Below are 21,761 nucleotides of genomic sequence, written 5' to 3'. Positions count from 1 at the left end.
CTTTCTAAATGGCTCTCATTTCCCCGTCTGTCAGGCCAGGCCCTGGCGCGGGCTCACTCAGAATCAGCCCCTCGGCCTCCCCACAGCTTTGACCATCAGCCCCTCTTCTTCCTGGTCAAGAGGCAGCTTCCTCTAGGACCTATTCTTAAGGTCTCTCTGCTCAAAACTCTGAAGCCCCAAGACCCACATGGTGAGGTTGAAATTCCTTGGCCTGATTACAGAGGACATTAGGAGCTAGTTTTGGCTGTCCATCAATGCTTTCTATCCCCGCTTCTCCCAGTAACTGGAGGGGGGTTCAGGGGGAGGCTTGCGAGACGGGCCTCACAAATCAGAGCGGCCACCCTGGCATCCTGACGTCTCCCCTGGGTGGGCCCAGGTCCCAGGCCCACTGGTCAGAACCCTCCCTGGGGTTTCTGAGCTGTGGGTCAAGGTGCAGGGATCTGGAGTTGACCTGCTGGGGCCATCTCCCCCAGAGGAGAAAGCTACCCGCCTGCAAGAGAGGAGAGACGGAAACCAAGGCCAGACCAGCAGGTGTGCGTGGCAGGGAGGGAAGGAGGCCTGGCGGGTGGAGGCCTGGCCCCGGGCTTCCTCTGCAGCTCTTCCTGTAGGTCTGTGATACCCCCGTCCCCAGCATCCTCAGCTGGTCCAAACTCAGAAGAAAACCAGCCATGTTTTATACAAATGAAACAAATGTGTTTATGTGAAGTCTGAAGCCTGGGTCTCTCCTGACCTAAAACCCTCTTTGGAGAGTAGTAACCCCTGGGTAATGGAGACAGCAAGGCGCAGGAGGGGGGCCTACCAGATGTTCTCTTTTTTGACTGGAAACTGGTCGGGGGCGTGCAGAGTGGAAAATCCACCAAGCGAGCAGGGGTGAGCACTTCTCTGAAGGCAGGTTACACTTGGGTAACAAAGACAGAAACCACCCCAGACTCCTCACCACCCAGCAGAGGCCTGAGCTGAGCAAGACACTGAGGGTCCCCCCCCGCCCGTGACCGGGCCACGGCCACTGTGCTCCAGAGCCCGCAGGCTGCGGCTGTCCTGATGGACCAGTCAGCACGGAATGGTGTTAACAGCCGGACTAATGACGCGGCCTGGTGACAGCAGCTGAGGTCTGCAGCACAGCTCTGCCCGTGCCCATCCCTGGAGCCCTCTGTGGCGAGGACCAGCGCTGCCCTGTGTTTCAGACAGACGTGCACAGCGGAGTTGCCTGCCCCAAACCACACAGGAGTTCAGCGATGGGCCCCTGGCCTGAATCCAGGCAGCCCAGCTCGGAGCCCAGGAGCTTCCATGTGGGTTGAGGACCTGGACTGTCCTCCTGGGGGCCTGCCTGCCTGCCTCCGCCACCCACAGTGGCCGGGCCACCCCTGGGCCTACGTGTCTCTGACAAAGGTGTCCTCAGGCAGTTGGTCCCTGGGCTGGGCACAGTGTGAAGGATGTGTGTGACCATGAGCATGTTGTGTGTGCCCGGCCCCCTGCTCTCAGCTACGACCACCAGAAGCTGACGGAGAAGCTCAGGTCCAGGGCCCTCACGTAATGCCAATGCTTCGCCGGGATGAAGAGGACCTCGCCCGGGGACAGGACGCAGGACAGGAAGGGGGCCTCAGCAAACCTGGGGAACTTCTCCAGGTCGGGATTCTCCACGTCAACCTGAGAAAGTGAAGGGAGTCACCTGTCTGGTCTCAAGAGACAGGGTGGGGGTCCCACCGGGGCCCCCAGGCCCACCTGGCTCGTGTTGTGAAGAAGGTGTGTGTCGTGGGGGTACAGCGCCTCCGACTCCTGCGGGGAGTACAGCCGGATGTACTTCCTGCCCATTGCCTGCAGGGAAGAGACCCTTCCATGAGCAGGTGCCCGCTGTCCCCGCGCACGCCCTCCCTGCCCAGCCTGCCCCACTCCCAGCAGATGCGTTAGGTTGAGTGCCTTTGCTGCTGTCCTGAACCATCAGAAGGCACTTGGCTGTGGCCACTGCTGTTGAAGTGCTTTGTGTGTGTTGGCTAATCCTCGCCATGACCCTCCAAGGTGGTTTATCATCCCCCCCGACATGCAGGCACAGAGAGGCCGAGCTGCCCACGTTCACAAAGAGGGGACAGCTGTGTTCACACCAGGTGGTCGGGCTTCCAGCCTCTCTGTCGCATCCCGGGCGGGGAATGGGCCCTGGACTGGAAGGACACTCTGGCTTGTCAAACCTCTCTGCCTATGACGGAAGGTTTTATAACAGATGTCCCCGCTCCCCACCATGCCCCTCCCCTTACAACACACGCAGGCTCCCCTGTCTGTGTCCCAGGAAAACCACCCACTGGCTGAGCAGCTTCCTTGTATTTGACCTGGCTCTGATGGATGGCAGGGGGGCGGCAGCCGTTGGGGCACTTGCCCCATGCTGAGATGGCACCCGGCCCTGTTCTGCCTGTGTGAGGCATCCAATGGGATCCCAGACGATACAGGAGTCTGGAAGCAGCCCCTCCCCTCCCTGAGGCCCGGTACTGAGTCTCTGGTTTCACTTTGGTCCATGCCCCTGTCTGTGGTTCATCTCCTTGGTGTTTAAACTTGGATAATGTGTGGCTGAGCGGCTCCAACCTGGGCTAGGAAGTTCTGCTGGGGATCCTGGTGGAGTGGGGAGACGGTGCCTTGTGGACCGAACCAGGCATTGATGGTGATCTCCTCTTCCTCCCCGTCGCCCAGGCAGCAGTAATCGGGGATGCTGATGTCCTGCTTCAGCTCGGGGATCTGACAGAGCATATGAGGTGGGTTAAGGCCAGGCCTGTGCAACTCAGCAGCCTAGATGTCAACTGACTCTTAAGCAGAAGGCCAGTACTGTCTTCCTGTGTAATATGACGCTAGCCACATTTTACTGCATAGGAATTTTAAATCAATTTTAAAAAGTAAATATATAATTACTAGGGAAGGGTTATAATTTTCAGATTTCTTTCCATGTCACATGCATTTTATCTTTATTTCCTTTTTTAAAAAACCTGACACCACTATAAATCTATCACAACATTTTAGAAAGTCAAAGAAAAAAGATGAGACTAAGTATTTATTTATCAAATCTCTGGAGAGGAAGGTTTTTCCAAAATTTACTGATGGTAAAGCAATCACAATCAGTACATTTAAGGTAAATGAAAATAAGTATATTAATATAAAATAAGTGTATTCCAATAAAATGGAAAATATCTGAACTGTGGTAAATGAAGGTTAATGTAGAGCATTCATATAAAATAATAAGGATCCCAATATGTAAAGTTACACAAATAAGCAAAGGACAAAAATCATCATACATAAAAAGGCTTTCAGTCCCATCAGCAAAGAAATCCAAATTAAAAACTGTCATCATTTCCTACTAATCAAATTAGCAAAGACTGAAAAAGTGATAACACCCAGTGGTGCTGAGGATGTGGTAAAGTGGGCAGCCCCATGCCAGGCTGCTGGTGGCATCAAGTGATCATATGTGGAAGTCTTAAAGCTGTGCAGACCTTGACCCAGTTGGAAGTGAGCTTGTGCTGTGCCTTTGTGTGGAGGTGTCCTGGGGTGGGGGCGTCCTCCAGGAGGAGTGAAGTTGGGACTCCGGGGCAGGTGGGGGGCAGGCAGACAAGGTTGCACGAGGAGGTAGGTGGGCTCACCTGCCCCAGCATCATCAGTGAACATCTCTAATGAGATAAGATTCTCCCTCAGCTTATGGTGGGGTTGCGTCCCAATAAGCCCATGGTAGTTTGAAAATATCAGAAGCTGGAAACAGAACATCATAGCTGAGCCTAGCCTGGCTTAAACGTGCTCAGAACACTTTCGTTAGCCTACAGCTGGGCAAAAGCATCAAACACAAAGTCTATTTTATAACGGAGTGTTGACGGATATCACCCAATTTATTGGATCCCGTACTGAAAGTGAAAACCAGAATGTTATCCAGGTCCAGAGTGGCTGAAGTGTATCCAGTGCTTACTGGTGTGACTGTGTGATGGACTGCATCGAGGGACCGGGAGACTCAGCCCAGCATCACATAGTATGGTAAATATACCACTAAGTCCAGGAAAAGAGCACGGTTCAAAATCCAAAGTACAGTTTCTACTGAATGCCTATCGCTTTGGTACGACCATAAAGTGGAATCATCATCATTTGGGGACCGTCTGTACTTTAAAACAGCAAGTACCCTCGTGCAGCCCCCTCATGTCTTCCTATACCCCACACCCACCCTACTTTCCGACCAGACCGCATGCAGCTGGGGCTCCACGGCCAGGGCTGGCGCAGAATCCATCGCCCAGAGGGAGGGGCCGGAGCTGCCTCTACAGGTCTGGTCAGGAAGTGGTTTCAGCCAGTGTGAGTGGTTTCCTCTGAGACTCTGGTTCTTTCCAAACGAGGCCAATCTATCGTAGCCCTGCCGAACCCCAACTGACAAGACTGCCTGCCATACTGGCAAGTGCTCTGGGACTCTGGGAAATTAAACACAGAATCAAGTTTGGTCCCCCAAATGTTGCAAAGGGGACCCACTCTGCTAGTTTAATCAGGGATCTTCAGAGCAAGCTCTCCAGGTCTGAAGGGACGTCTGCAGGCGGACTGGCCATTCCTTTAGTGCACACACCGCTAGGGAAGGCTGGGATGCTCTCCCTGCCGGGAGCTGGGGCTGTTTTGCTCATAAAAAAGCTGCTGTGTCCACTGCTTTGGGTTGACGCAGAAGTTCATGACCTGAGGTGCCTTGTCCTGTGGGTGGGGGGGTCCTCAAGCTACATGCAGGATCCCCAAGGCCTCTGGGAAGCACCTGCTTCTCCCCCACCAGGCTCATCATCACACCACACAGTTTCTGGCTGGGATTACACCAGACCCTGGCCCTGTGGGATGCTGGGAAGCTGACTGGTCCCTGATGACATCATCAGGATTCCTGAGAGGTGATTGGTTGGCCAGATGATGTAATTGGGGGCATGGGCCAAGGATTCAGAGACCCTAAGAGGAGAAACTGTCTCAGGTGGGGCTGAGACTTGAAGACAGGCCTAGCACAAAATATTCTGAAACATGGGGTCACTGGGAGGAAAGTCAGTAAGAGGTTTTGGGGCAAAAGGTTTTGGGTGGGAGACCTTGAGCTTGGTGGAGAAGGCCCCAGAAGCCGTGCAGAAGCCAGCCAGACATCCCTTCTGTGCTGCATGGTGGCACCAGGGCTCTGGTTGCTCAGACTGTCCCCATGGTAGTTGGAACAACAGAGGAGAAAACACATCTCTGGGGGCCTAAGACAAAAACGGCTTCAAAGCCTTTGTCCATCTTAAAAATAATCATGTTTTTGCCTTCTTCTCCTCAATGTGCTTCCTCGTATTCTAGTCAAATGGCAACTAGCTGCTCCAGGACAGGGAGCCAAGCTGAGGGCTGAGCCCTGGTACGACTGAGGCCAGGGGATGGGACAGGCCAGTCTCTTGAGATCACACAGCAGAGGCCTGATCAACTCAAATCCCCCTTTTCCTCATTTAGCAAGAGAGGATGGGGAAAGGACCCACGAGTCCTCACACGGGGAGGCCTAGGCAGGAGATCATAGCTCTCCTGGCCCCATCGCCGCCTCCCCGCTGTAACTTTGGACCTGCAGCTCCCAGAGGCTGGCAGAGTCCCAACTGGGGCTAGGGGTCAAGATCAGCAGGAACTCACTTGTTCTGGGTCAGGTTGGAGCCTGCCACCCTCACCTGGCTCCCAGTTCTGACCACATTTGGGTTTCCCATTCCATCCCCTGGGGGCCACCCGGAGGTGGCCTCCTCTTCCCTCAACCCAGTCCCGGGGCCTGGCCTGCCCCCTGCTGCCTGCTGGTGAGAAGGGCATCAGGTGAGTGTGCCTCCCTACTCAGAGCAGGAGGCAGAACCAGGAGGAGGCAACTGAGGTTACTACCCCTTTCCTGCCCCCTGGGGCTAGTGCCCCAGAGGGAGGTGGGAGAAGGTGAGAGGGTGAAGGATGGAGGGGAGTGGTCTGACTCACCTGGTCAAAGAGCTGGTGCTGAGCAAGGTACCCGATGTCCTTCGGCTGCTCCACGGGAGAAAAACCAGAGGGGACACAGGAAGCCCTGTTAGTTGTGACAGAGAGGTCCCTGGAGCTGCCAGTTCAGCTGGCTCTCAGCATCCTGCCCATAGCAACCACCCAAGGGCCCTCCTCTTCATTCCCCTTGGACCCCCTCCTCTGAGCCCAGGGCCAATGTCATCCCTTGCCAGCCAGCAGGAATGGGCTGATGGGGGCACTCAGGGTCTGGTACTGCCTGTGCTAAAGAGGTGGGCCTGAGTAAGTCACCCGGAGCCCCGGGGCTCACTTTCCGTGAAATGTGAGGGGGCTGCGCACACATAAGGAATTTTTAAAAATAAAAATGGAATCATACAATATGCATTACTTTGAAGTCTGCTTTTCAATTTAATGATACATCGTGACTATCTCTTCCAGTCGATACATGCATGTGTGACTCATTCTTTTGATGGATGCATGTTTTAGAGATAATGCATCATTATCCATTCAACCATTCCCCAGCTGGTAGACATTCACGTGGTTCTACCATGCTGTTTCAGTAAACAGCTGAATGCACGCGAGTGTGCGTGCTGAGTCGCTTCAGTTGTGTCCGACTCTTTGCGACCCCATGGGCTGTAGCCTGCCAGGCTCCTCTGTCCATGGGATTCTTGAGGCAAGAATACTGGAGTGGGGTGCCACGCCCTCCTCCAGGGGATCTTCCCCACCCGCGTCTCTTATGTCTCCTGCATTGGCAGGCGGTTCTTTACCACTAGCGCCACCTGGGAAGCCCAAACAGCCGAATGCCCTGGTCCTTCTGTTTATATGCCTCCAAAAGCAGAACAGTGCGGTCAAGGAGCACACGCATTACACATTTTAGATCTTAACAGCTTCTGCCAGGTTATTTTCCCAACACTACATCTTATGCCCTCGCCAGCCGTTAATGGGAGCACCCACTTTCCCACATCTCTGATCACACAGGAGATGATCATTTTGTGAAAAATTCTGCCAAGCAGAAGAAAGAAAAGATCAGTGCTTTTCAAACCTGGCTCCTGGATGCTGAGGGATTCTCTGAGTATGCCTGAGGGCTTCTGCAAGGGTCAGATGAGGGCAGGTTAGATACAACGCTGGGCGCCCCTGACCCCAACAGCGGCCAGAGCGGCCAACAGGTATCAGGAAGAGGAAGACACCAAGGTCCTCCCTGCTAAGACATGACAAAATGGAAGACAATCTGGCAGTTCCTCAAAAGGTTACACACAGCGTGGCCACCTGCTCAGCAATCCCACTCTGCGTATAGACCTGAAAGAGGAATCACATGTCCACACAAAAATGTTCATAGCATTTCTCATACTAGCTGAAAAGTGGACACAACCCAAATGGCCATCCACTGAGGAATGGATAAGCAAGACGTGGGCTATCCGTCAAAGGGACAGTATTTGGCCATAAACAGGTACGTGCTGTGACAGAGATGATCCTTGAAAACATTATGCTAAATGAAGGAAGCCAGACACAGGTCACATATTGTATGATTCCAACTATGTGAAATATCTAGAATTGGCAAATCCACAGAAACAGAAAGCAGATTCATGGCTGCCCGGGGATAGGTGGGGAGGAGATACAGGAAGTGACTACTCATGAGTGTGGGGTTTTTTAGGGTGATGAGAATGTTCCGGAATTACAAATCGGTGATGGTTGCACCATCTTGTAAATATACCAAGAAGCACTGAATTGCAACCCAAAAATAAATAATTAAAACCCTCCAAAAAACAAAAGGACCTGAAATGGGGACCCATACATCCTGCCTTCCTTGCATTGGCCAGCCTACTGACCACAGGCCCTTCAAGTATGGTTTCTTGACTCCTCTAAAACCTCCCCTGGTGACATATGGAAGTTATTCTGCCCAGACATGTAATGTGTTCCCTCCCTCCGGAGTATTAGGGGGCCGGAGTCGAATGACACACCTCATTCCTGATGTACTTGCTGATGAACTCGTTGACCGTCATGAGCGTCTGGGACCACTCCTCGTCCGTGTACCTGGACCCGACCTCTACGGGGACAGTGCGGCAGCCAGCGACTTCCTGGATATACTCTAGACTATTCGGAAGACAGGGGTCAGCACTGTCATCGTTATGCTAAGACCTGCTGGGCGCCCTGCTAATCGTGCTTCACACTGGGCTCCTTTCATTGGCTCAAAAGCTCACAAGGTGGAGGGAGACCCCACTTCACTGCAGAGGAGATGCAGGTGCGAAGAGGTGAGGTCACTTGCCCGCCTGGCACTGGGCAGCTGTTTGCAGATAAAACCGATGAATCTGGTTCTTGTTGGGCAGCTCTGTTTTCCAGCTGGCCTAGCCTCCTAACTTCTCTCTCGCATGCCTTGTCACAAGCAGAGAGACCTTATTTGGGCCAGTGGCGGACAGTACAGGGTGGTGAGGTGCCTGGTGAGTCCTCAGCTCTGGTGGCCGGGTGCCATGTCCAGCCCTGCCTGTCACCCACCAGGGGACCCATGGCAAGTTTCTTCACCTCTCTGAGCCCTTGTTCCTCATCTGTAAAACGCAGGTGACGACAGTGCCCATCCCATGTCAGGGAAAACGATTACTCCCACAAAGCCACTGCCAAGACTCAGGCTGGCTCTGTCACCTGGCTGAGACACACCTCCTCGTTTCCAGGCCACCATCCAGCTGCCTGATCTGATGCCTCCACCATGAACCTGGGGAGGGACTCAAAGCAGCCATGAGGAGACAGCAAACCCAGGAGCCCGTGGAGAGGGGGTGGGGCTGTCTTGGGTTCTTATTTCTACTTTCAAGCTTCGGGGACCCCTGAGAAAGTTCACAGAATTCCTGAGATCCTGCAAAATGGCATAATACACTTAACACTGGACTGCCATGATGCGCTCATGAAAAACTGCTTAGGGCAAACAGACTGCAGCTGGTAAGGACCTTATAACCTCTGGCACTGCTTCAGAGGACGGTGCCTTCAATGTTGGTTTAACCCCTCAGCAGTCCGTCTCACTTAATTGGCAGTTAAGCATCTATGAGGCTGTATTCTCTTGGGGGGCCATGGGAGGAGGAATTTGGGCGTCTTTGGGGATGCTAAGCTGGGAAGAGGAACCCTACAGCCCTCAGCAGACACCCACCTCCACTTCTTCATGCACGGCCAGTGGTTGGCCACGCCTTCCAAAATCACAGGCCTCCCTGGAACCAAAAAATGCTTCTTGAAATACTGGAGGGATGGACAGTGAAGCCGGGGCACTGTTCTTTCTGTCATCACATCTGGAATCGGCATGTGGTCACTCCTCGCTTTCTGTTCAGAAAAGCAAGATGGCAACAACCACAGAAAGGTCAGAATTCGAGGCATTTCACCAGGAATTTGAATCAATGCTAGGAGAGTGGAGGTGTGCTTAGTAACAATAGTAACAGTTAAGCTTTATTATCAGTATTACTGTGGAGCTGGAGAAGACTCCTAAGAGTTCCCCTGGACTAGAAGGAGATCAAACCAGTCCATCCTAAAGGATATCAAACCTGAATATTCATTGGAAGGACTGATGCTGAAGCTGAAGCTCCAATACTCTGTCCACTTGATGGGAAGAGCTGACTCATTGGAAAAGACCCTGATGCTAGGAAAGACTGAAGGCAGGAGGAGAAAAGGGTGACAGAGGATGAGATGGTTTGATGGCATCAACCGACTCAATGGACATGAGTTTGAGCAAACTCTGGGAGATGGTGAAGGACAGGGAAGCCTGGCGTGCTGCAGTCCATGGAGTTGCAAACAGTTGGACACGACTGAGCGACTGGCCACCACCCCCAGGATCTGTGGGGTAAACACCAGCGAGGACACAAGTGTTACTCACTCAGTTGTGTCCGACTCTTTGCAGCTCCACGACTAAAGCCTGCCAGACTCCTCTGTCCATGAAATTCTCCAGGCAAGAATACTGGAGTGGGGTGCCATTCCCTTCTCCAGGGGATCTTCCCAGCCCAGGGATTTAGCCCAGGCCTCCCACATTGCAGGCAGATTCTTTACCACTGGGTCACCAGGGAAGCCCATGAGGACACAGGCAAGGATCTAAAGGGCAGGACCAATCAGTCACACAAGTTGTAGCATCTCAAACTCGGCCACAGAGACAGAGGCAGCCAGAAAAGTTGGTGACACTTCCACCAAGGGGCCAGGAAGAAGTTGAATGAGACAGGCTCCTGTTGGAAATGGGGCTTGGCCACACCAACCCTCTGAGTCCTTTTTCTCAGGAGCCACAAAGCTCCCACCCTCCCTCTCCCCAAGGAGCATGGCTTTTGCACAAGCTGAAAAAAAAAAAAGGTTGAGTAAAGAGGTTGCTCTGTTTCCAAATTGATGCAGATGCCATTTTTCAACAGGGGTCAGAACACCAGGGGGCTTCCCCCCAGGGGAGAGCTGACCCCTGACTTCTAGGAAAATAGGGCTGACGGATTTTTGTTGGGCGTGGCCACTGGCTGCCCCGCCCCTCCGCTCGCCCCGCCCCCCCGCCCCCGCCCCCATGCCTTTGTGCCCAGGAGCTCCTGGCTCGGGCCGGGGGCAGGCCTCTTTCCGGACAGCAGGTGCTTCTGGAGGACAGCAGCGACTTTGAGGAGGATGTCTCCGAGGATGGCCGCCCCCATCAGCAGGCCCATGTCGCAGGCTTTCAGGGCGGCGGCCACGGAGGCGGCGTCCCCGGGCGGCTCGCACAGACACACGGCTTTCAGAAGGCAGCCGAAGGCGTACACCCGCCGCCAGTCCTTGTCCACGTGCTGCCAGGGCCCCGTGTTGAGCTTCTCCCAGGAGTAGTCCAGGAGAACCTCGCAGGTCTGCAGACATTCGCGCCGCTGGCCCCCGTGGAAGAGCTCGGCGGCTTCCTGCAGCAGCATCACCACGCTGCCCTCCACCTTCTCTCCCAGTTCCAGCTTCAGCTCCTCTTTGGTGCGGGGCAGGAGGGCCTGGAGGGCCTCCCAGAGCGCGCTGGGCCCCGCCATCGGGCCAGGCAGCTCAGTTTAAGGGGTGCTAGAGGGAAAAAAATATATATGAACAAACAAATATATACACATATAAAAATATATATGTATATAAAACAAGCCCATCTATATAGATATATAGATATATAGATGGGTTTCCCAGGTGGCGCTAGTGGTAAAGAACCCACCTGCCAATGCGGGAGATGTCAGAGACATGGGTTTGATCCCTGGGTTGGGAAGATCCCCTGGAGGAGGGCATGGCAACTCACTCCAGTATTCTTCCCTGGAGAATCCCATGGACAGAGGAACCTGGCAGGGTTGCAGGGTTGCAGGGTTGCAAAGAGCCAGACACGACTGAAGCGACTTAGCATGCACACACGGGGAAAAATAAGTTACAGCAAAACATGTTCTATGCCTATATACCTGTGGTTCTATATTTTCAAAAAATAAGCTTTCTTCAAAGCTAGGTCTGTGATGACATCCAGTGGCCAGAATGTCAACCACTGAGATTTTTCAAAAACCCAAATGAACTTTTTGGCCAACCCAATATATATAAAGAATTTTCCTAGATAAAGAGATCTGGAGACCATACACAGACCTGGTCCCCTACAGGTTCCCAAAGCTTCCCTACTTGTCCCGTGTAATGTACATCTTATCTGCACTGATTCTTCAGCACTGGTCTTTTCCTGTGAGGGCAGGGTCCCTGTCTGTTTGGGGTCACCACTGTATCTTCAGGGCCTGGCATAATACTAGGCACGCAGTGGTCACTAGACCCATGTTTGTTCAGAGGGGAACAACTGTCCTTGTCTGGAATGCCTCCAACACCCCTCCTCTCTGACAAACTCCTATCCCACCTTTAAGGCCCAACTTAAATGATCCCCTATGTGAAGCCAGCCAAGATTCACTGACAGTGTTTTGGGTTTGAATGGCCCTTGAGTTTCTTGCAGTCAGGCTCATAGTGGGCACTAAATTCAGACTACTGAAGGAATGTTACCTTAACCGTCTCAGGAAGAAACCTGGAAATACATAAATCCTATACAAAAAGGTTTATCACAGTTGATGCCTTTAGTAATTTTAGCCTGGACATTATACACAGATGGCAGGCCAGTCTCCAGGAAAAACTACTAATAAGTGACTAGTGTACTGCTCACACTTATGGTTATCTATTTGCACTACTATGTTGTAGGTGATGGCTTCCCAGGTGGCTCGGTGGTAGAGAATCTGCCTGCCAATGCAGGAGACACAAAGGATGCCAGTTCGATCCCTGGGCTGAGATCTCCTGGAGAAGGCAAGGGCACCCCACTCCACTATTCTTGCCTGGGAAATCCCAAGGACAGAAAAGCCTGGTGGGCTACAGTCCATGGGGTTGCAAAGAGTTGGATGCGACTGAGCACGCACACAGGTTGTAGGTGTTACACTAACAGCTGTCATATCCCTATCACATTTGAAACTAAGAAATAGGGACCGTCATGCTTTTGCAGAGACTGCTGGGTCAACAAACTTTACCCGTGAAGGGCTAGATTTCAAACAGTTTAGGCTTTGCAGGCCATACAGTCACTGTTGCTGCTGCTCTGTTACGGCAGCATGAAAGCAGCTTTACACAGCGTGTACACAAATGCGTATGGTGTGTCCCAATGAAACCTGATTTACAAAAACAAACTCTGGCTTAAAGTTCACCACAGTCCGTTCCATCTTCTTCCTGGGCACACAGTTAGACCCCATTTCTCTGTCTCAGTTGCAGTTAGATGTGAGCATGACACCATGTTCCAGCTAATGCATGGAACGGGGCATGGAAGGGTCCAGGCCTGGTCCATAAACACTTCCTATACGAACCTCCACACTACCCCTACCCACTGACTGGAAGGGAAGGACTCTGAGGCCCCAGGGGATGGCAGAGCCACAAGACAGCCCCCTAACCAGGAATGTCCAGGCCGGAATGCTTCATGCACAAAAAATAAACATGTGTTTCGCCACTGCAGCGTGATGCTTGCTGTAAGTTACCCCACACGACTGAGCGACTGAACTGAACTGACTGATCAGTAACTTCCTTCTGGTGCTGAGGAAAGAGAGGCAGAGAACACAGGGGGCATTTGTTGAGTGTCGGTGGCTTGAAATCTTTTCTCTTTCTTAACAACACATCTCCACTTCCTTTTGAGAGATTCCTTCATGCCCCCTGAGTTCAGTGTGGTGGGATGTTGCCAAGGGGTGGGTATGTGACCCACGCTAGTCAATGAGTTGCCCCTTTTGGATGTAAACTTTAAGGAGATCAGCTAGACCAGAGGCAGCTGACATTTCATTCTTCCTAGTGGCAGCTTCTGGACCAGACTGTTTTTGCTAGGGTCTCGCCCTCATGGTCTACTAGTCCTAGGATGCAGAACCATTTTAGTTCTTGTCTTTTCCAAGTCCAGTTCTCCAGCTTTTTGTCTATTCCATGGGCTCCAAAAGCCTTCCAAGAAATTTCCTCTTGCTTATTATGTCAGCCAGGGTTGGTTTCTGAGGTTCATAATGAAAGAACCCTTCACACTCAGGAGCCACTGGTGGATGGTGAAGGCAAAAATGAAGACTTGCTTGTGATCAAGCCCCATCAGATGCTTCACTTCTTGTGAGGGAAGAAAGCCAGTCACCCTCTGGTGGAAGAGAGCCCAGTGATCCTTGCTTGCTACTATCAATCCCCCATCTAATCCCCCTTCTCTTGAGTATGGGCAGGACCTGTAATTTGAGTGGTAGGCGGAATAATGTCCCCCAAAGATGTCCACATCCTAAACCCCAGAACCTGTGAGGATGTTACCTAACATGGCAAAAGGGACTTTGCATATGTGACTAAGAATAAGGGATTACCCTGAGTTATCTGGCTGGGCCCCACCTAACACGGAAGTCCTTGACATGATCATTCCTGGCCAAAGCAAGGGTCAGAGGGGAATGTGACTGCGAACTGTCAGAGAGATGCAGTGTTGCTCTGAAGATGGAGGAAGGGAGTCCCAAGCCAGTGAGCGCGGGCAGTCTCTAGATGGTGGAAAATCAAGGAAACAGATTCTCCCCTAGAGCCTTCAGAAGAGGATGAAGCCCTCCTGCGACCTTGATTTTGATTGCATGTTGCACATTTGGCCTACAGAACTGTAAGCTAATAAATTCTTATTGTTTTAAGTCACCAAGTTTGCGACAATTAGTTACATCAACAATAGAAAACTATTAATACATGCCTGCAACCAACAGCTGTGTAGGTTTGGTGTGTGTTAAGTGTGTTGGTCTCTCGGTCATGTATGACTCTTTGTGACCCCATGGACTGTGGCCTGCCAGGCTCCTCTGTCCATAGAATTCTCCAAGAATACTGGAGTGGATAGCTGTTCCCTTCTCCAAGGGATCTTTCTAACCAAGGGATGGAACCCAAGTCTCCTGCATTGCAGGCAGATTCTTTACCGTCTGAGCCATGTGTAGCTATTAACTTTTTGGCCTAAGAGATGAGATGTCATTTCTGGAATCAGGTTCCACAAGACTGGAACATTCATCTTGCTGGCAGACTCTCTCTACTGCCTTCTTGGTTTGCATGCACTGATGAGCAAGTGGCCCTGCTGTAGGGGCCCATATGACAAAGAACTCAGGGTGGCTTAGAACAACAGCAAACTAGGAACTGAGGGCCCTCCTGGAATCCAACAGCCCTCCAGGAACTGAATTTTCCCAACAACCACAGGTGCTTAGTGGAGTAGGAAATGGTAACCCACTCCAGTATTCGTGACTGGCGAATTCCATGGACAGAGGAGCCTGGCAGGCTACTATCCATGCATACAGGCTCCTCTGTCCATGGAATACGCCATAGATTATAAGGCAAAAGGAGAAGACAGCGGGAGAGGATGAGATGGTTGGATAGCATCACCAACTCAATGGACATGAACTTGGGGAAAACTCCGGGAGATAGTGAGGGACAGGGAGGCCTGGTGTGCTGCAGTCCATGGGGTCACAAAAAGTCAGACACGATTTAGTGACAGAACACCAGAAGATAGTAAGCACTTCTACGAGATTTCCTGGACACCTTGGGACTCTATCTATAACTCAGAGAGAACAGGAAGACAGACATGGCTCCCTTCGGCCCTAATGTGTGTGAAGAGGTCAGCAGTAGATAGAGAAGCAAACTTGCGTGCAGGATGCTAGAGATATGGCCCCTGAAGGTGCGCCAGGCAAGCCATTCCTATTTCCGGGCCTCATTCCAGCTCACTCCCCACCAGCTCAGGAATATTTGTATTCAGCAGGTAGAATCCATAAGAGTATGATATGAATTGCCTCATTCCCTCCCCCAAATGATGACCCTACAAAGCTGATAACGTACATCAAGTGTTTACTGTAAGCCAGGAATGCTCCAAGTACTTTATATATACTCAGTTCTTACAGAAACTCTGAGGAAAGTATTATCATCTCCATCTGACAGATAAGGAAGCTGCAGCAGAGAAGTTAAATGACTTCCCAAAGCAATTCAGCTAGTTTAAGAGGGGGAGCAGAGATTTCAGACTCAGGCAGGGCTTCCCTGGTGGTCCAGTGGTTAAGAATCCACCTGCCAGTGCAGGGGACACCAGTTCGATCCCTGGTCCGTGAAGATCCCCCATGCCTCGGCGCAACTAAGCCTGTGCACCGCAACTATGGACCTGCGCTCTAGGAACCACACTCCGCAACAAGAGACGCCACCTGAATGGGAATCCCCAAGAGGGTAACCCCTGCTCTCTGCAGCTAGGGAAAGCCCACACGCAGCAAGGACAACTTAGCACAGCCAACATAAATAAATATATAAAAAAAAAAACCCCAAACCTCTGTCTAGTCCCCCAATCTGTGATCCTATAGATGAGGGAACAGAGCCGCAAGACCACGAGCCGACACATGGTGAAGCCAGACACCTGGGTTAATTCCGTTTTTCTTTTTGGCCGCACCATGCCGCATGTGGGATCTTAGTTCCCAGGCCAGGGATTGACCCCATGGCCCCTGTGATGGAAGCACAGGGTCCTAACCACTGGGCCGCCGGGGAATTCCCTAGGTTAACTCTGAAGAAAACTCTGAGGAATTACTATTATCCTCATTCTACAGATGAGAAAATCCTATCACTTCCCATAAGAGAAGGGCAAACCTTTCCCACTTGTTACTGCGTTTGAGGGACCTCATCCTGGTCCTGTCCAAAAGTAAGAGCGGTCTATTATGGTTTCCCTAGCATCCCCGTCTGAGTTTGCTCCTCACAATATTGGGAAGTGAACAGGGATGTATGTGGTCATTTCCCCTGAAACCCCACCCTCCTATTTTGCTGATGAGGAAACTAAAGTCCAGGAGAAAAAATGAAGTGACTCAACCAAAACACCAGTCAATCAAGGGCACAGAGACAGGACTTAAAAATTCTGGTCAACCTCCAAGCCCTTTTCCTCTGTGCCACGTCAATGCTCCAGGCTTTGTCTGTCTCTTGGGGCTCGTCACCCAGCTTGCAGATCTTAGCTCCCCAGCTAAGACTGAACCGCGCTCCTGCAGTGAAAGCACCGAGTCCGGGCCTCTGGATCGCCAGGGAGTCTCCAATGCTGCCTGCTTTGTGTACATTATCTAACATATCCCTCGCAACTCTACAATGTGAGGTTTTACAGGTGAGTGAAGTGAGATTTGAGAAAATAAGCAATTTGTCCAAAACTTTATAGCAAGTGGCAGTGTGTACCCAGAACACGCTTTGTGTTCAGGCATAAGGACTGTGTCAGCTTTTGGAGCTCTGGATCCCAGCTCAGGCCTTGGTTCACAGTGGTTATCCTTCCCAGCTGGCTTACTGCATGACAGGACTCAGACAGCCTGAGGGCCTGCCCAAGCCTGCCAGGATGATTCCTGTCTCCAGCTCCTAGAAGATTCTTAAACACCTTGCGTTGGCCTCGTTAATAGCAAACTTAGAAAAGTTTCACAGTGCAGCCTTCCAGCGCTGGTGGTCTTATCCACCAGCCACACGCAGAAGAGCACGTGGACCCACCAACTGGGTGGCCTCAGGGCTCATCTCCCTGAGTGTCTCATGTAAGTCTTATAAAGCAATTGTTTTTCAAGTGGCAAAACATGAGTAATTTTAATTTTCTTCTTTCTTTTCTGCTTTCCATATTTAAAACATTTTTATTTGCTTTTGATTGAAGGATAATTGCTTTACAATATTGTGCTAGTTTCTACCATACAGCGGGGCTTCCCTGATAGCTCAGTTGGTAAAGAATCCACCAGCTATGCAGGAGACCCTGGTTCGATTCCTGGCTCGGGAAGATCCCCTGGAGAATGGATAGGCTACCCACTCCAGTATTCTGGCCTGGAGAATTCCATGGACTCTACAGTCCATGGGGTTGCAAAGAGTCAGACAGGACTGAGCGCCTTTCACTGCCATACAGCAACATCAATCAGCCACAGGTATACATATGTCCCCTCCCTCTTGAACCCCCATCCCACCCCTCTAGGTTGTCACAGAGCACTGGTCTGAGCTCCCTAAGTGGTATTTGAAAAATCTCATCTCGGTGTGCAAAGACCTCAGAGGCCTCATATTCTGGCTTCTCACAAAGGTCTATAAAAAGGTCTCCCAGAAGACCACTTATTTGCCTTAATGGAAAAACGGCTTCTACTGGGCCTATGTACCAGCTCTGTAAATTGGTCTCTTGTGGCCTTATTAAATAGCCTCCTAGAGGGTTTCAAATGACCTATAAACTAGTTCCCTGGGATGCAGACTTTTAACCTTTGCAAACCGGCCTCCCCAGGTGATGTCACAGAGCTCACAAAGGCCTGGCAAAACCAGCCTTCAAGGTGCCCTTATGTGCTGCTTTGCAAAATGGCTTCCCAAGGTGGTCTTGCATTTGGTTTTCATAAATACAAATGAAAGGTGGCTGAATGGCTGCTTTGCCAACTGGTCGCGGGAGAGCCTCAGGTGGATGGCCACATGGACCACCCTTCTGAGACAGACGGCCTCAAGACGGTTGTGAAAAACAGCCTCCTCTTGGCCACATTAAATAGCCGGAGGAATTTACTTTGAATCCAGAGTTCCTCAGCAAATGTCTTACAACCAGGCCTTCAGAATCTTATGCTGACACTGCACGACACAGCCTTTCAGAGGTGGGAGCTTCAGGAGAGCCGAGTTCGTTTTCAAAATGGTTTTACAGGTTGCCTCTGTATGAGTCACTGAAATGGCCCTGCAGGTCTCATGACTGACCTTAAACACTAGCCTCCCAGAGAGCCTTACGAGGGCACCACGTGGCAGCCACAGTGAGGTGCCATGCTGGCCACCATCTGTGTGCGTGCGTATGTGTGCACTAAGTCGCTTCAGGCCTGTCCGACTCTGCGACCCCACGGACCACAGCTGGCCAGGTGCCTCTGTCCATGGGGTTCTCCAGGCAACCCATGGAATGGGTTGCCAGGCCCTCCTCCAGGGGATCTTCCCGACCCAGCGATCATACAGGCATCTCTCACATCTTTACCAGCAGCACCACTGGGAAGCTCATTCAGGCCTCACATCCCGGCTTTACAGATCAGGCTTCCAGCATTCCCCATTGGTCTGACAGAACGGTTTCTTGACAATTGTTACCAAGCAATTTTCTGGAGAAAGGTATCAGCCTGAATAGCCTCATGGCCTGGCTTTGCTGATTTGCTTCCCAGAGTTCCTCACTGAATTTCCTTTTTAATAAAAGGTTGTAGTAAATGAAGGGGGCCTTCCAGAGGAGGGAATCAGGGTAAACTGTATGAACAGTCTTTCAGAATGGGACTGTGGACTGGCCTTTACACTGCCCATCTGCCCACCCCCCACGCCTGACCAAGAGCTCCACATAAAAGGGACATGCGCGTTGCACAAACAGCCTCTGGTAATTAGCTATAGGTCGGTTAACCACAGAATTTACCATACAAACCGGGACGCCAGGCAGTGCTGAGTTGCTAAGTCATGTTCAACTCTTGTGACCTCATGGACTGTAGTCTACCAGGCTCCTCTGTCCGTGGAATGTCCCAGGCAAGAATAGTGGAATGGGTTGCCATTTCCTACTCCAGGGGATCTTTCCGACCCAGGGGTCAAACCTAAGGCTCCCATGTCTCCTGCGCGGGCAGGTGGTTTCTTCACCTGGGAAGCAGGATGCTATGTATATAAGCCTTTCATTTATAAGCCTAAGCTTGGTAAAATATACATTTATTTTTCTCTTTCAAAATTGTTTATTTTCATCACTTTCTCTGTTCTTTACTGCTTGGGACTGTCATTTCTGCATGTAGGAATTTCACCTTACACAAGTCAAATACTGGAAGTTCTGAATACTGGAAGTAGCTTTCAGGGACAAGTCATAAACTGGCATTATTCCAGGCAAATTGAGACCCACAGTCCCCCAAATCATCAGTTCAGTTCAGTTCAGTCTCTCAGTCGTGTCTGACTCTTTGCGATCCCATGGACTGCAGCATGCCAGGTCTCCCTGTCCATCACCAACTCCCAAACTAATGTCCACTGAGTCTGTGATGCTATCCAGCCAGCTCATTCTCTGTCATCCCCTTCTCCTCCTGCTTTCAATCTTTCCCAGCATCAGGGTCTTTTCAAATGAGTCAGTTCTTCACATCAGGTAGCCAAAGTATTGAAGTTTCAGCTTCAGCATCAGTCCTTCCAATGAATATTCAGGACTGATTTCCTCTAGGATGGACTGGTTGAATCTCCTTGCTGTCCAAGGGACTCTCAAGAGTCTTCTTCAACACCACGTTTCAAAAGCATCAATTCTTCAGCATTTATCTTTCTTTATAGTCCAACTGTCACATCCATACATGACTACTGAAAACACCATAGCTTTGGCTAGATGGACCTTTGTTGGCAAAGTAATGTCTCTGCTTTTTAAGAAGCTGTCTAGGTTGGTCATAACTTTTCTTCCAAGGAGCAAGCGTCTTTTAACTTCATGGCTGCAGTCACCATCGGCAGTGATTTTGGAGCCCAAGAAAATAAAGTCTGTCATTGTTTCCACTGTTTCCCCATCTATTTGCCATGAAGTGATGTGACCAGATGCCATGATCTTAGTTTCCTGAATGCTGCCATACGAAAAAGCCTGAGTGGCCTTCTAAACTCACCTTAAAGTCAGTCTCCCTGGGATTAACTGGCATTGGCCTTAAAAGATGTCTTGTTGGTTACAGATGGCTGTTTTTCGAAAGGGGTGAGGGTAGAGGTGAATTGCGAACCAATCAGACACCAAACACAGCGCAAGCGCACAACAGCCTGGTCGCACGCAAGCGCAAAAAGCAATACCTGTCATAAGGACAGCACTACGCATGCGCGGAACCTAGGCCCTCTCCTCGGCGGCTTTGGAGAGTCGACCCGCTAAACTGCGTTCTCAGAGCGCATGCGCCGCCCTGGTTTTCCCCTCCCCAAGGCCTCGCTGAGTTTCGGGCTTTGAAGGGCTGCCCCGGGCTTTCCAAGGCGCACGCGCGAGACGGTCCCTGCCCGCTTTCCCTCTACATCCGACGCCTGCGCAGTCCTCCCCCTTAGTCCGGCCTCCGTTTCTAAGGAGCCAGAGCTGTTCACTCCTCTCGAGTTGCTCACTTACCTGGCTCAGATTTGGACGGTATCGACACGCCGGAGGCTGGCGACGACTTGTCCTTTGAAAACCGAACGCTCCGGCCCTCTCCGAGTAGTCAGAAGCTTGCCGGAGTATCGATCACTCGCAGCTCGATTGCCCACCAAGGCATTCCTAGCGAAGCGCCGAGTGATCGATGCCGTGGCCCCGCCCCGCCCGATTTTAAAGGAAAGAGGGTGGAGCTGTGGCCTAGGGTTGTTGGGCCTTTCCCTTGGTTTCTCCTCTGTGGAATGGGGACACGCGCGATTACCTCTGTAACGGTACCGTATACAAAGCAGTTTCTCACCCACATTTTATCAGTCAGTCGTTTTTTTCAGAGAGATGAATCAAGGTAAACCAGTCCATCCTAAAGGAAATCAATCCTCAATATTCATTAGAAGGACTGATGCTGAAGCTGAAGCTCCAGTACTTTGGCCACCTGATGCGAAGAACCGGCTCACTAGAAAAGACCCTGATGCTGGGAAAGATTGAAGGCAGGAGGAAAAGGGAATGACAGAGGATGAGATGGTTGGATGGCATCACCGACTGGATGGACATGAGTTTGACCAAGCTCCGGGAGATGGTGAAGGACAGGGAATCCTGGTGTGCTGCAGTTCATGGGCTTGCAAAGAGTCGGGCACTACTGAGCAACTGAACAACAGCAGAATCAAGGTTCAGTGAAATAAAGTGGCCAAATATTTGTACTTTAGGAAAGTCGCAGATGCTGACTTTTCAAAGTTCACCCCCAAGTCCTGCATCCATGGCCTGTAGAAGTGAGGAGGACCAGGGTGTCAGTGTGGAATGGCATGCAGGGGGTCAGAGCCTTCACTTCTGCCCCTGCTGCCTTGAGGTTGGGTGGTGTGGGCATCACCCCAGGGCGTCTGGTTTTGATCATTCACCCTATGGCCTTAAAGGACCAGGCCGTTGGAAGCGCTGAGAGTTTGGCTCATACTAGTTTTGGAGGCTAGGTAGAAATGGGAAGGAAACTCATTTGCTGGTGTTAACGAAACCTTTGTGACATTTTTTAAAGAAGGTATTGTTAGTCGCTAAGTCGTGTCCAACCGTTTGCAACCCCGTGGAATGGAGCCTGCGAAGCTCTTCTGTCCATGGGATCTTCCAGGCAAGAATACTGGCGGGGGCTATCGTTTCTTTCTCCAGGGGATCTTCCTGACCCAGGGTTCAAACCCCGGTCTTCTGCATTGGCAGGTGAGTTTTTTTTACCACTGAGCCACCTGGGAAGCCCTAAAAGCAGGCTTTATCTGTGGAAGACTGCTGCAGTGGAGCGTGGGGTGGGGGCGCGCTATGTTGTGATAGGGTAGAGATG

At 51.3% G+C, this 21,761-nt stretch overlaps 1 protein-coding gene across 2 annotated transcripts; it reads right to left on the bottom strand.

Annotated features, from left to right (window-relative positions):
• On the bottom strand, window positions 652-20,570 carry KDM8 (lysine demethylase 8). Of its 2 annotated transcripts, XM_018040743.1 has the most exons (8): window positions 20,429-20,570; window positions 10,455-10,950; window positions 9,080-9,246; window positions 7,908-8,040; window positions 5,935-5,979; window positions 2,572-2,721; window positions 1,723-1,815; window positions 652-1,647 (listed from the first exon to the last, which is right to left on the bottom strand). In XM_018040743.1, exons 2-8 carry the CDS (start codon window positions 10,920-10,922, stop codon window positions 1,483-1,485), a joined length of 1,221 nt encoding a protein of 406 aa, XP_017896232.1. In that variant the 5' UTR covers window positions 10,923-10,950; window positions 20,429-20,570; the 3' UTR covers window positions 652-1,482. The 2 variants fall into 2 exon arrangements, with proteins under 2 accessions (XP_017896232.1, XP_017896233.1); XM_018040744.1 differs by lacking the exons at window positions 652-1,647; window positions 1,723-1,815 and having other exon boundaries at window positions 2,572-3,641.

This window comes from Capra hircus, chromosome 25 (assembly GCF_001704415.2).
Source record: "Capra hircus breed San Clemente chromosome 25, ASM170441v1, whole genome shotgun sequence".
NCBI lineage: Eukaryota > Metazoa > Chordata > Mammalia > Artiodactyla > Bovidae > Capra > Capra hircus.
Note: the sequence above shows the minus strand (reverse complement) of the source record. Positions and strands in the feature narration are given on the sequence as shown.

Excerpts from the sequence above, each read along its gene's own strand:
- KDM8 (XM_018040743.1), bottom strand. The coding sequence starts at position 10,922 with ATGGCGGGGCCCAGCGCGCTCTGGGAGGCCCTCCAGGCCCTCCTGCCC. Across the intron at positions 9,247-10,454 it reads AGGAGCTCCTGGGCACAAAG|AAAGCGAGGAGTGACCACAT; the intron begins GCATGGGGGCGG and ends TTTTCTGAACAG. Across the intron at positions 5,980-7,907 it reads GCAAGTACATCAGGAATGAG|CCGAAGGACATCGGGTACCT; the intron begins GTGTGTCATTCG and ends CCCGTGGAGCAG.